Source organism: Cheilinus undulatus, linkage group 20, assembly GCF_018320785.1.
Source record: "Cheilinus undulatus linkage group 20, ASM1832078v1, whole genome shotgun sequence".
NCBI classification, from domain to species: Eukaryota; Metazoa; Chordata; class Actinopteri; order Labriformes; family Labridae; genus Cheilinus; species Cheilinus undulatus.
Window position 1 is genome coordinate 15,619,265 of NC_054884.1, and position 14,751 is coordinate 15,634,015.

General features: G+C 41.9%; 1 protein-coding gene across 3 annotated transcripts in view; it reads left to right on the forward strand.

Moving 5' to 3' along the window:
- Nucleotides 1-14,751, forward strand: part of LOC121528547 (katanin-interacting protein) — a 32,072-nt gene that overhangs the window by 5,342 nt on the left and 11,979 nt on the right. For 2 of the 3 annotated variants that reach the window (XM_041816054.1, XM_041816055.1), the window contains exons 8-20: nucleotides 222-465; nucleotides 998-1,129; nucleotides 1,231-1,388; nucleotides 5,067-5,182; nucleotides 5,483-5,579; nucleotides 5,690-5,902; nucleotides 7,246-7,383; nucleotides 8,246-9,089; nucleotides 10,488-11,252; nucleotides 11,341-11,549; nucleotides 11,642-11,720; nucleotides 13,408-13,585; nucleotides 13,708-13,873. In XM_041816054.1, the coding sequence (XP_041671988.1) occupies nucleotides 222-465; nucleotides 998-1,129; nucleotides 1,231-1,388; nucleotides 5,067-5,182; nucleotides 5,483-5,579; nucleotides 5,690-5,902; nucleotides 7,246-7,383; nucleotides 8,246-9,089; nucleotides 10,488-11,252; nucleotides 11,341-11,549; nucleotides 11,642-11,720; nucleotides 13,408-13,585; nucleotides 13,708-13,873 (3,339 nt within the window). The remainder of the gene's footprint in view (nucleotides 1-221; nucleotides 466-997; nucleotides 1,130-1,230; nucleotides 1,389-5,066; nucleotides 5,183-5,482; nucleotides 5,580-5,689; nucleotides 5,903-7,245; nucleotides 7,384-8,245; nucleotides 9,090-10,487; nucleotides 11,253-11,340; nucleotides 11,550-11,641; nucleotides 11,721-13,407; nucleotides 13,586-13,707; nucleotides 13,874-14,751) is intronic. The other variant, XM_041816056.1, reaches the window with a different exon arrangement.

Here is a 14,751-nt window from a genome sequence, read left to right on the forward strand (position 1 = left end):
TGCATCATGCTGTTTTTTAACCTGTCAAGGGAAGTGAATCATCTATATTAGTTTAACGCTCCTGGATGTTAATTTATGACACATTTTGTTAATGATGACTTCATAAATCAAGTGAGTACTTAAACTGTCATCACACATGTGTGTCTATTTGCGCCTCTGAGTGCTTAAACTGATGACTGTGTGCATGGGTGCATACATAAATGCTGACATTTGTAAACTAGGTTCTGCGTAGGAGCCTGGAGGTTAGCATGCGGCGGAGCAATCGCGGCTCAGCAGGGGAGGAGTCAGATGAGGAGTGGGTGGAGGAGCAGATCGAGAGGGAGGAGAGCGTCGAGAGTCTGGATGAACTGGGACTGCCTCTCACATCCTCAAAGTCCTCCTCCTCCAGCCCTCGACCCAGCGGCTCCCGCAGCCATCTTGACTCAGCAAACCTCATTGTTTTGGACTTTGGGCCCTCACCTAAAGGTAGGCTTCATCACTCACTTTCTTGGTTTATTATTGATTTTTAGAGTGAGTCTTGGCTGTTTGGAGTGATTCCATGCTCTTCCTTGTCTGCTTCATCAGCACTGACCTGCTCATGTGGGGACAAAGAGGCAAGGACGTTTGCCTGTCTGTGCCTACTTCAAGTATTAGTCATTCTTGGGATGTAGAAGCACTCTGGGCATCTTGCACCTGCAGATTCTCAGTATATTCTTGGGTTGTCACAATAACAGATTTTAAAACTTTCATTTAATTCTTGTAAATATCAAACAGTATCTATACCCATTTAATACCACAGCAACAAAAACTCTAAAGTACCAAATATTGGATAGTTTCCTGTTTTTAGTTACCAGAAATGCAGCTAATTCCTGCTTTGGTTCGTTTTGATTCCATGAAAAAACAGATTGTATTGTTTAAAACAAATGATATTCAAAAGTATCAGTGTCTTGATAATTTTGACTACCTTACTATATCCCTTCTTTGATGATCTTCCTCTTCCTTTTTTGTCCCATGACAGGTCGTAAGCTTGAACGCTCTCTGTCTGCAAAAAGGAAAGAAAGCATCGACGCTTATATACCAACTAAGCCTATGTTGGTGAAGAGCAAGACATTAGATAGGCCACCTTCCAAAGGCAGCTGGGATAGTCAGAGTGAGTCCTTTAAAATTTTTGAGTGTTACAATTATGTCGTCAGTGTTTTTGTTACTTACAATATGATGCTTGACTGTTGTCTAACAGCTATTTGCTTTCAGTTTCAGGGTCAAAGATTCGGGTGGAGAGGCCTCTGTCAGCTGCCAAAAAGGCTTCTTTTGAGGAGCGGGACCCAGAGGAGATGGCATGCAGGGTGCGTCATGCTATCCAGAGAGAGAACGATCCTTTGCAGAGTTTTGAGCTCTTCAGCTACAACACGGTTTGTGAAACCCTCACTGTACTTACATATTTTAATGATGATCAGCTGTTAGTTGCTGTAATGCTGATCCAAAGAACACCTATTTTGTGGTCTGAATTTAGTTGCGGAAAAATGCTGGTTGTTCAGGTCAATTTATGTTTAGAGTTTAGGTCATTGCATCGTAGCTCCATTGATGAATATAAAATGGTATCATCTGCATAACGTTAAAAAAGCATGTAGCGTTTCCTGATACAGTTACCAAGAAAGTTGGATAGAAAATAAAAATGGTCTGAGCACATAGCCTTGTGATACTCCATGTTAACTTTGGAAGATTAATTGTTTATGTGTCAGGTCAGGTATGGGAGCATATGTTGGTTCGGCACTTTGCCAGGCCCATGCCCCATCTCTTCAGGTATCCCCCCAGCTGCCCCCTCAATAATACCTTGGAGGGGGCTGTTTCAGTTCTTACCTCCAACATCAAGGGGGCCAGTTGGTTTGCAACCGTGTATGCGCCCCCCACTTAGGGATCGGACCAGTAGTAGGTGTATCCACCCTCACTTATCTCGCCAGTGCAAGGGCACCCCACCGCAGACAAAGCGGCAACGGCAATCCAAAGCCAAGCCAGCTCACTCGACATCGCTGGTATGCAAGAGTCCTTCCAAAGGAAAGCCCAGGCCTTCATATGTCGTGCAGCTCATCTAATAGCTACAACCTCTGGTGTACTGCCCCTGCCCTGCGCAAATCTTTAATTCACAGATATTTTTGTGTGATGTAGTAGTAAGGGTGTGGGGGTTCACACCCTGTGCCCCGGGGCTCTGGAAGAAAGGCTAACCGCTTTTCAACTGCATAAGCACCTGCCATTAATGTGTACAAATGGAGATTTATCTGATGGTTCATTTAATGCCAAATAAGGGCTTGAATCACTAAAGGATTGTGCCACTTTTGCTGATGCTAAACCTGTGCAAATGAGAGAAAAAGAGAGAAATGGATGCAAACTGCACTGCCAAGCAGACATTGTCCTGGTCGTGCCTGTCCCATTTGCCTGTCTGTAAATAAGATAGTATTCAAAAATTTGGCACACAATTACCCCCTTTCTATGTAATTCACATACACCAGTGATAATTGCCACATGCACTCAAAATGGTGCTATTTGACACCACTGAAGTAAAGTTAGTTTCTTTTTTTTCCTCTCTCTTTCCCTAGGGTTAATTTTATCAACTCAACCTATGACTAGTTACAACAAAGAAATAATCTACCAAACACACATTTCCCACACATTAATGCTTACTCAGCATTATGTACAATAAAGCTTCAGATAATTGTTTTTGTCTCATTTATAACTATAGTAACAATTGAAGGGACTCACTTGTTTCAGGGTGGGCGGTGCAATATTGGAATATAAATACTATCAAGACAACATGCAGCAAAGCCTGTATTTACTGAGTGAACTAAAAAGAAATCCACAGGTTGGGATGCAAAGAAAAATTTTCAAGAGCCAGAAGACATTGCTGTCTCTTTCCTCTGCTCTTTGTCTATAACAAACACTAATGTTAGCATGTATGTTTTCATGAGATGCTGAAGGGACTAGATGAAATGTTTTACAGACAGATGAATTAAACCAAAAAGCAGTGATAGCCTAATGCAAACAAAATTCAAGGGCTGACACCTTTCACTCGAAACGGCAGAGTGTGCAGCTGACTGATTGACAGACTCAGAGGGAGACGGAGAGGATGCTCACAAAGTGATGCAGAACTACTGTGTCTGATTGTTTCACAGTGGTTACGCTGTAAATAACTTGCAAACAACATCTTGCATTTGACATAAAGATGCAGGCTTTTTGTCCAGTGCTGCTGAGTGTCTCTGCTCTTTCCCCTGTCAGAGCCCCAAGTCCCATTTATCATCGGATTAAAAAGTTTATGTCAGCGTTAGTGTTTGCTACAGACAGAGAGCAGAAGAGAGAAAAGACATTGTCTTCTGGTTATTAAGTCCCAACCAGCAAGCTTTTTCACTTCTCCTCAGTAAATAAACGCTGCATGCTGTCTGATAACGCTCATAAGTGCACGGGCTGGAACAAGTGATCCTGTTAATAGTTATTATCATATAAATTAATGATCTGGGGATACTTTGTAGGCTATATAATGCCAAAGAGTTATTGTGCCATGATCACAGAAATTATGATTAAAGGCAGGAGAATGCTGATCAGCTGTCATTTTAGTACAGCAGAATGAGGATAAAAATCATTAATAATACTTCATAAAGCTTGTTATGTTCATTTTTAAGATCATGCAGACTACCAGAGGATGCAATGAGGAACCTGTCACTGATAAAGCTGATTTTTTTTACCTGCACGACCAATCGATTTGCCAGTGTGTGGGTGTAATTTCAGTTGACCAAGATTTTGTTTGGTTGTCTACAGCCTTACAAAATCCTGTCACTGTCACTAGCTAGTTTGAAACAACATTGACTCTCTCTCACTCTCACTGCGAATTTCTGACCAAATGGGATTTTGGATGGACATGAGCTCATCAATTAACAACTTGACTGGAGGGTGTCAACTCTAGTTTTGAGCCCCAACATCCACAAGAATGAACTGGCAACTGTGTTACAGCATCACTCTGTCAGAGAGAGAAATGTCTGAACTGAGTTTGGATGCATGTCTCTGCACCTTCAGTAAGGACTCTGTGTTCCAAGTATGAAAACTGTAGTTTGCTTTTTTTAGGTCTGACTCTGTCTATGTCACATCTACTGTGATCTTGGTGTAAAGCAACTGATGTGACACATGGATGGTTGCAATCAGAGGCATGATTTTCACATTCATTTTCACTCAGTTGCCAAACTTGGTGGGCGTCAGTGCTGGCTTATAATCAGTACAAATTCTCTTGTGTACAGGGGCATTTTTCTGGTGCTAATCATGGGGCTGTTAGCTGGTGAAATCCATTCCCTAGTGTTCAGTGTCTCCAACAAGATGTTATGGTCAAATGTGTCAATTTCCCCTTCTTGTACTAATAAAAATAAAGAGCAGATCTTTGTCTAAAGCCATTAGAACACTGTTTTTCAAGATTTGTATTAGATCTGCTGTTGTTGTGTTTTGATGAACTCTAGATTCAGACTGTTAATTCTAAAAATAAGCTGATATTTTGCATAATGTCACACAAAGGGTCGGCACGTGCTCGTTGGGAATCTTCAGAAGAAAGGGAACGTTAGATCTGAGTTTATATTTAGCTAAGGTGCCTGAATCAAGACTCAACTTTTTAAGCTTTTATTCTTGCAGTGTGTGCCGCAGTATTTGCAAGAAAATTGATCATGATAAGTGAAGAAGTGCTAACCAGGTGCATGATGTGGGCAAGTAAGTCATGAATTTAGGTCAGTCCATGGGACAGAACAAAATATGTTTTAAAGCTGTTTCCAAGGTGCTTATATTGAAGGAAAATCAGCTCCAGTAAAAAACAGCAGGTTATGATTTTTAAGTCTGATGTTTAGAGAAATATGCTGAAAAAGCACTCAGGTTTGTTTTTGTGTCCTTTCATTAACTCTGATTATTAGGCCGCAGCATTTCAGAGGGCCTTGGTGTATTGTTTTAAACATAGTTCTCCCTATACAGAGATAGTGTTGTGGATTTGGCTTACATGTAAGCTCTGCATTTAAAGCTTAGACATCTCTGCTGACCTTTTTATTTTACCCCTTTTTTTTTTTATCCAGGGCAGGGGACACCAGGCAACGAATGGCTTAATGCGCCGCAGCAGCAGCAGCAGTCATGACAGAGATGAGAGCAGTGTCACGATGGCAATGAACAGAATAACTCTCTTGGGACCAAGGTATGCTGATTAAACACAGTACTTAAACTCAGAAAATGCAAAAACATACTGACTTCTGAGTGATAGAGGAACACCTGCTGTTATGATAATAAACATGTAGCCGATATTTAGCAATGCCTGAATAAATGTAATGCAGTTTATATGAACTAATACAAAGACAAATTTATGGTGTTCACATCCTCTGACCTTGAGGAATTATATGTCAGCGTGATTGTGCTCAGCTATCAATCCCCATTAACAGCTAAAGGTCAGAGATAATAGACCAGGCAGCAGAGCTCATGGTGTCATCCTTCTATTCAGGCAACAACAGAAGCTGCTGAAAGCCTTGGAGAAACTTGAAGCAACACCCAGCAACAACACTGCTCAGAGTGTCAGAACAGACTCTAACAAGCAGCCGGTGAGTCAGTCACAGTGTCTCACACTTCACATTAAATTATCCCAATACTGCTGACTGTGATAGAGACATACGCGCTCAGAAGCACTTGTTAATGTTGTGTGCTGTCATAGCAGAGACGGCGGTCTTCAACCGAGGTCATACCTGCATTGTACGTTACCATGGAGATCCTGTCAAACTGGGGGAATGCTCTGCAGGTCGGGCTGACTGAGTTGCAGTTTTTCTGCCTCAGGAACAAGAAGCTGTACGTGTCGCCTCATGACCTGGACATCAGGAACACAGACTACCCGGGGAACCTGGAGGCACTTGTTAATGGAAAGATGAAGGTCGGTTTCTAACTCCTGCTTGTTTGAAACAATTCTGCCACATGAATTTAACATAAAAATTCAACATTAAAGCTCTTCTTGTCCTTTTAATTAAGGGATGTACTGATACTTTTGTATTTTTTTCAGACAACCACATCTGTCTTTGTCTTTTTTATTCTTAATATAGACGTTGAATGAAAAATGTTGACAGGGTAAAAGCTGTGCAGTCGCAGGAAGCATGAGGAGTCTGCAATGGCTGATGTTTGCACCATATGAAGATTTAAATTAAGCCATTTAAACACTCATCTTTATTTTTATCAGCATCTTTATCGTCAATAACAGTATACAATCAAGAGGGAAGTAAAACACTTCACACTGGCATACGGTGCCTATAAAAAGCATTTTTTCTCTTTTATTGAATTTTACAAATCGTCGTCATGGTCAATATAATTTGGCTTTTTTTTTTTTTTTACAAAACTCTTTAATGTCAAATCATATTTATGCAAAGTAATGTCAATTAAATAAAAATATGAACTTAAAAAACCTGTATAAATATTCATCCAGCCAATATGGGCTCGTTCTCTCATAGCTGGTGAAATGAGGATCACCTAAGTGCAGAAAATGTGTCTCAAGTAGTACAAAGACACCTGTGTCTGAAAGGTCCAGTCACTGGTTAATCAGTATTCCTGGCTACTATTATACCACGAAGACAAAAGAACACTTTAAGCAAGAGAAAAGGTAAGTGAAAGGTATAAAATCAGGGGATGGATACAAAACAAAATTCTAAGGCACTGGACATCCTCCACAGCTCAGTTAAATCAGTCATTAGCCGGAAATGGAAGATATATGACATGTGTAAATCTGTCTAGATCAGGCCGTCCTTACGAACTGACTGACCTTGCAAAAAGGAGACTAGTGAGAGAGGCCTCCAAGACACCTATGACTACTCTGAATGAGTTACAAGCTTCTGCAGCTGAGATGGGAGAGACTCTGCAAACAACAAAACAAACAAAACAAAACAAGTCAGTGTTTTGTTCCCTTCACACTGACAAATTATCCATGGATCAAATTAAACATAACAACCCGTGTCAGCCATAGATATTTTGACCGTTTATAGCAGGAACTGCTACACTGGAGCAAAAAACATTTATTATGGCTCTGTAAATTTTTTTTTTGTCCCAGTTGTTTGTCCCAGTGATCAAGCAAGCGCTTTAATAAGTCCCTGAATCTTAAAAATCCTAAATGGGACACAGCCATCAGTCAAGTTACTATTTATACTCAGGCTTTTGTACCTGTCTTTTGAGCACTACTTGCACGAACAAAGCATTTTCTGATTTTTTTTTCTCTCTTTTGCTTGGCTACAGACCACCAAAGAGCGTCACATGTGGGCGTGTCCGTTCCACCCTCCCATCCAGCTTTACTTCATCATCAGGAACACAGAGCGCTTACCTGACTTTGGAATATCTCGCATCAAAATCTGGAACTACAACAGAAGCCTGAATGTATGTGCTTTTTATTATTATGTTTCACTACACTGATTCATTCCCCTTTTGAGAAACAAGATGATTAATTTTTCTCTCTGTGACTCTAGGTCTGATAAATACAGCATGCTTCTACACGCCTCTACACTGTAGAGGCGTGATCGTGTCAGGGGTGGGGTTTGTTTTAGCAGTGGTTGGCTGAGCTGCCAGTCAGTCTGTCCAAATGTAGAGCAGTGAGAGATTAGCTCCAAAGGATTAGTGTTGGGGGAAACATGGGCTTCTGCCTCTCAACCTTATTGCTGTAATACACTCAAAGACCCCCGTATATCTGTCTTTATGTTGTTTCAACTGTCTAGAGTGACTAGATGTCTTGATCCTTAAAGGTAAGGAGCTGTTGGTGGGAAATAGTGTGTAGTTTAACCTGGGTTAAAGTGGTTTAGTGCCTAAAGAATCACATAGATTTAATTTGGGCTTCAGCCATTTCTTCGAGGTAGCCATGTCCGCGAGAGTACTAATTACTATTATCTTTAAGAGCACTTACTCTGCGTTTAGGAAATAGTTATAATTTTTAGTCTGTATGCTTTTAGAGTTTGTAACTTGCATTGCCAAGTTGCATTAAAATTAATTTATTCGCTGTACAAAAACAACAAAGTATGAAATGCTGGATACTATCCTGTGGTGCCTTTTAAAACCAAATTCTTTATTTTATTTATTTGAATCTTCTCTTTTTTTTTAAAGTGCAGAAAAAAATAAAATATGTAGATACCAGATATTGGAATTTTAAATAAATGTGGATTTTTGTTGCATAACTCTGCCAAAGCTCAGGTTCTGGTGACTCTCTCTGTGATTTCAGGTTAATCAAAGCTCTTTCTTTTCCTTTCAGGATCTTGACATCGGTGCCCGGCTCATAAAACTGTACTTGAACAGCACTTTAGTGTTTGAAGGTGAACTAGAGAAGGGCTGCGCCAACCAGGTCTTTGACTACAGCACCTCCATAGACCTCAAGGATTTCCAGGCCTCAGACTCCTTGTTCTCCAGCCCCGTGTCCTCAGGACACAGTCTCCGGGGTGCCAGCCCCCAGCGCCATGATGACAGGAAGATTGGGGAGAGCACCACTACCCAGAGACACCTAAATTCCAATCAGCAGTTGTCTGACGCAGCAGGCCAGGCTATGTTAGGTATGCAGGAAAAATCTCATACACCTCTACCGCCCATCACTCCCTCTCCCTCTGCTCACCGCTCCTCCACCCAGAGAAACTCTTTTGACCTGCCGGAGGAGCCCCTCTCTCTCAGGCAGCAGGTGGAGTCTCCTGCCCCCATGGAGCAGACGGTCACCACCCAGCCGTCCTCATCACGGGTGGCCCCTCAGTGGCTGCAGCCCCTGAACAGAGGAGCCCCAGAGGGCTGTGAGACCAGCCGAGAGAGGCCCCGGTGGCTGGTGCCCCAACACTCTGCAGAGCCCAAATCGCCGTCATCCTCCTCCTCTTCAATGCTCCCAGAGCTGCCATGTAACCCCGCCAGAGTGTGCCGGGGCAATGAGAGGACAACAAACAGGGGTCAGTGGAAGGCTAACTCTGTGGACCAGAGCTGTGACCTGCTGGAGGAGCTCGGAGAGCAGAAGCCAAACAGACCAATCAGTGGGCGCAGGAGCTCCTTTAGAAACACTCCAGCCAGTGCCAGGACAACAGAGGAGCAGCAGCGAAGAGCTACTGCAGTGACAAACACAGGTAGGAAAAGCTACTACCTCCAAGTTCTGACAGGCAAACACTGAGGAACGCCTCTGTGTGTTGTATTTCATCAGCAATTATGCCATGATGCAGGCGAGGGGCTCCAAACCTTTTCCCCTGATCCCCCATACTTGTATCTTCCAAAAAGCCAAGCCCTCCAGAACCCACGTGAAAAGGTGGTGCATTTCAGTCACAAGCGATCACAAAGAACCCAGAATGCAAGTGTGGATGACTAAATACCCTGAACTTTTTAAGTAACGGTTTCATTTCTGTTTGTTTTGTCCATATCCTATTCTAAAACCTCAGCTCAGTGGTTCCTCCTGGTTGGGAACATTGATCGGAGTAATTAGTTTCTGTCTGATTGGCAGCATGCTGTCAATTTATCCTTCCCATCGGACACCTATTTAGTAGTTCTGCTTCAAGTGTTTGACTATTGACTATGACAAGAGGAATGCATTCAAAGTCTCTGTCTGATCACTAAAATAAGGAAGTGTTTATTGTACAAACCTTCTGAAAATAAACAATATTTGCTAGGCTGCAGATGAAGAATAGAAAAGGGTTGAACTCTTGTTTACAAAACAAACCAATTCAAATGTATTTATGATCCAATTTTAAAGACTTAAAATTGTCTGAGGCAGTTATCATAAATAAAGGAAGGATGTCCCAAACTCTTGGGTCAGTCCCCCAATTTAAGTTTTTATTTTTGTTTTTTTTATTTTTGCACAGTTAAGAATGACAGGAGCAGATAATATACAGTGCAGGAAGAGACAGAAAACAGAGAGCTCCATCTCAATAAAGTAAAAAAAAATTAAAAAAAAAAAAAAAGAAAGAAAGAAAGAAACAGAATCACACAAAGTTAGAGGAACTCAAGATTGCTTTTCAAAAAGTAATATATGCATGTTTTTTAAGATATATTTTGCAGACTTTTTTATGCTTACATTCATAGAAGAAGAAACAGGGATGGGGGGGGCAACCCAGGTGCCTGCATACATGGGGCATGCCTTAAACCCCCAGGCCATCTGCGCCTCAGTATAAGTATTTTTAAGTTGTAATTAAGAACATAATTTATCATTTAAAATGAATCAAAAACATAAAAAATGATTTTGTCCTGAGGGCCAAACTGCACCTAGTAAAGGTAGTATAGTAATGCAGAATCTCAATTAAGTTCGTAGATGAAAAACTTCAGGAAAATTATTCTTGACATGGATGTGGACCTCCCTTCCTCTTCAAAACTCCTGTGGCATTATCTCTTGCTTATCTAATCTGCCTTCTCATATTTCCTTTGTGTTTGTTTACTTTTTAAATAATAATTTAAATAAAATTTACAGTCATTGGAGGATTGTTTTTTTTTTTTTTTACTGTATTTTAATTACAAGCCTTTCTTTGTGAACTCTTTAGAGGAGCCAATGTCACTGGTGAGTAGCCGGAGACAGAGCAGCTCTCGCTCTCAGCTGCACAGCCAACAGGATGACACCCTCAGGGAGTCCTGGGACTCTCTCACCAAATTCAACCAATGCCAGCGTGGACGCATCTCCAACATGGGCTTCGAAGGTGACATCTTTGACGAGTTCCTTCAGCGCCAGGGCCGCGGTCCACCCACTTTGCCCATTAACACCTCCACAGCCCCCAGGAGCCCACTCTCCTCTTTAACGAATCAGGGAGTCCCATGTGAAAACCCTGAAGACGATTCGTCCATGGAGCGGGAGGAGGAGTTCGAGATCCCGGTGTTGCCTCAGGGCCAACGCCTGGTCATCAATATCTTCTCCACATGGGGCGACCGCCACTATGTCGGCCTCAACGGGCTTGAGGTGTTCAGCTCCAGCGGGGAGCCTCTACAGCCTGCACACATTCACGCCGACCCTCCAGACATCAACATCCTCCCTGCATATGGCAAAGATCCACGAGTGGTTACAAACCTGATCAACGGTGTTAATCGTACCCAGGATGACATGCACCTTTGGCTTGCTCCCTTCACCCCTGGCAGAATCCATACCATCTTCCTGGATTTTGGTGCTCCGTATCAGGTGGCGATGATCAGAGTGTGGAACTACAACAAGTCACGTATTCACTCCTTCAGAGGGGTGAAGGAAGTGGAAATGCTGCTGGATGGACGTTGCATCTTCAGGGGCGAGATTGCAAAGGCCTCTGGGACTCTGTCAGGAGGTAGCAGAATGAAACAGAATCACAACTTTTCAGTTTCCTTTTTCTGCCATTTTCAGTTTCCTTTACTTCATTTTTCTGTCACTTTCAGGGCTGGACCAGTTTGGTGACACCATCCTGTTCACCACTGACGATGACATCCTGGAGGCCATGTCTCGATATGATGAAACCTTCCTCAGTGAAGGTGAGTGTCCAGAGAATCTAGTGTATGAGGAGGAGCTGCAGAGACCACGCACCGCTGATGGAGAGGGGGAGGAAAGACCTTTTACACAAGCTGGTTTCAGAGACGAAGACCTTCAAGTAAGTTCAAGATTTATCAGCAGCAAATGTAGGCTGTTCTAGAAATGTTCTGTGTTTTTTATTTGGTGTCAATGTTTCACATGTTTTCCTAGCTAAAACTCCACCTCAACCCCCCCTTGAGTCAGTCTGAGGAGAACATGGAGCATATTCCTGGGGTGTACACTGGAAAGTGTGAGTAGATATCAGAATTCTGTCAGATGATGTTATATTTATTGGTTTGTTTACAGTCATGGACGAAAATATTGGCACCCCTGGAATTTTTCCAGAAAATACATCATTTCTCCCAGAAATTGTTGCAATCGTCAAATGTTTTTGGTATACATGTGTTCATTGCCTTTATGTGCATTGGAACAACACAAAAAATCTGAAGAAAAAAGACAAAATTGACATAATTTTACACAAAACTCAAAAAATGGGCCGGAGAAAATTATTGGCACCCTCAACTTAATGTTTTGTTGCACACCCTTGTAAAAAATTAACTGAAACCAATCACTTCCTGTAACCATCAACAAGCTTCTTACACCTCTCAACTGGAATTTTGGACCACTCTTCTTTTGCAAACTGCTTCAGATCTCTCAGATTTGAAGGGTGCTTCTTGCAACAGCAGTTTTGCGATTTCTTCATAGGTGTCCAATGGGATTTAGATCCAGACTCATTGCTGGCCACTTCAGAACTCTCCAGCGCTTTGTCTCCAACCATTTCTTGGTGCTTTTTGAGGTATGTTTCGGGTCATTGTCCTGTTGGAACACCCATGACCTCTGATGCAGACCCAACTTTCTGACACTAGGCCCTACATTGCGGCCCAAAATGTTTTGATAGTCTCAGATTTCATGATTCCTTGCATACAGTCAAGGCACCCAGTGCCACAGGCAACAAAATAACCCCAAAACATCTTTGAACCTCCACCATGTTTGACTGTAGGTTCTGTGTTCTTTTCTTTGTAGGCCTCATTCCATTTTCTGTAAACAGTAGAATGACCTGCTTTTCCAAAAAGCTCTACCTTAGTCTCATCTGTCCACAAAATGTTCTCCCAGAAGGACTGAGGCTTACTCAGGTACATTTTTGCAAACTCCAGTCTGGCTTTTTTATGTCTCTTTGTCAGCAGTGGGGTTCTCCTTGGTCTCCTGCCATATTGCTTCATCTCATTCAGATGACGACGTATGGTCTGAGCTCACACTTTTGCACCCTGAGTCTGCAAGACAGCCTGAATTTGTGTGGAAGTTGACTGAGGATGTTTATCCACCATTCACACTATCCTGCGTTGCATTCTTTTGTCAGTTTTTCCCTTCCGTCCACGTCCAGGGAGATTAGTCACAGTACCGTGGCTTATAAACTTCTTGATTATATTTCGCACAATGGACAGAGGAATTTCAAGATCTCTGGAGATGGTCTTGAAACCTTGAGATTGTTCATATTTTTCCACAATTTTGCTTCCTAAGTCCTCAGACAATTCTCGGCTCTTCTTTCTCTCCTCCATGCTTGGTGTGACACACACAGGCACACAACACAAAGGTCGAGTCAACTTTTAGACATTCTAACTGGCTTCAGGTGTGATTTCTAGATTGTCAGCACCTGTTACTGTCACAGGTGAGTTTAAATGAGCATCACATGCTTGAAATAGAATGATTTACCCACAGTTTTAAAAGGGTGCCAATAATTTTGTCCGGCCCATTTTTTGAGTTTTGTGTAAAATTATGTCAATTTGTCTTTTTTCTTTGGATTTTTAAACACGTGTATACCAAAAACATTTGTAAATGCAACAATTTCTGGGAGAAATGGTGTATTTTCTGGAAAAATTCCAGGGGTGCCAATATTTTCGTCCATGACTGTACTTATAAGCGTTTATGCCCACACCCAGGCCTTAGACTAGAGATGGTGCTGACTTGGGGCGACTCTCACTACATGGGCCTGACGGGGTTGGAGGTGGTGGGGAAAGATGGAGAAAGTTTACCATTAGACCTCAATATGATGGCTGCCTCCCCTAGAGACCTGAACGACCTACCTGAGTACGGACATGACCTGCGGACACTTGATAAGTATGTGAGACTCTAAATGCTCTGTGAAAATGTTTACCTCTGTGTGTTTTACTGACTAAAGGGACGATTTCTACCTTAAAAAAACTCAATACTCTCCATATAACATAGCTTTCTTTATCCAGGCTTATGGATGGCCATAACATAACCACAGATGACCAGCACATGTGGCTGATCCCTTTCTCCTATGGAGAGCCCCACATCTTAAACATAACATTCAGCAAGACCCAGACCATTGCAGGATTCCGTATCTGGAACTACAACAAGTCGCCTGAGGACTCGTACAGAGGGGTGAGACTCTTCTGACAGGCTCCAGCCAGGGCCAGTTTAGGATACTGTAATAGAGTGGGCTTGTTCAGTTTTATCTATGGGTAAATTCAGCAGTAGGTATTCAGGAGGTTATGGAAGACTGTGTGTAAGGTGCCTGGCTGCAGAGATGTTTTAACAGTTTCAGCAACATGTGTTGCAAGAGGGGTATATGAGGTTAAAAAAAAAAAAAAAACAACTTTGTGGCATAAAACACTGAACTTATTGATTAATTAAATAAGTTATTGAATGTCTGGTCCTTTTGACTATTCAGCCTGCCACTATAAAGGATTGTTTTATCATTTATAGTTTGTGCGAGGCTATAGAGCCCCTGAAATCCTAGACAGTGAACATTTTTAGCTTGTGTGGGCTTGATCAAAAATTTCCCTCTTGGACTTCAGGGGCTCTGTATCAGTGTTGATTTTGTCGACTAAAACTATGACTAAAATGTTAGTTAGGGATTCAAAATCCTTCTTGTTTTTGTTTAAATGAAAAAGACTAAAATTACCAAAGTGTGGTAAAAACTAAAAGTCATTTTAATATTAAGTCAAAGACTAAATGTTTATTTTTCATGATATAACAGGAATGAGAAAGAGACTTGAAGGAAAAGAGCCACTAGCCAGACTTGAACCAGGGCTGCCTACGTACATGGGGCACTAATGATGATGCAATATTTCTTTTACTAAAAATGTGTCAAAAGAAAATCATTTTTCCAGTGGCAGAGATTTTATGCACATTATGTAAAAATAGCTCATTCTATCTAAAACTGGTGAAGCCTAGCGTTACTTCACGACAGTCATACCCCAGCTGCAATTAGCTGGTAGACAGCCTCACCTCCCCAACCCCGCCACCTCCTTTATAGC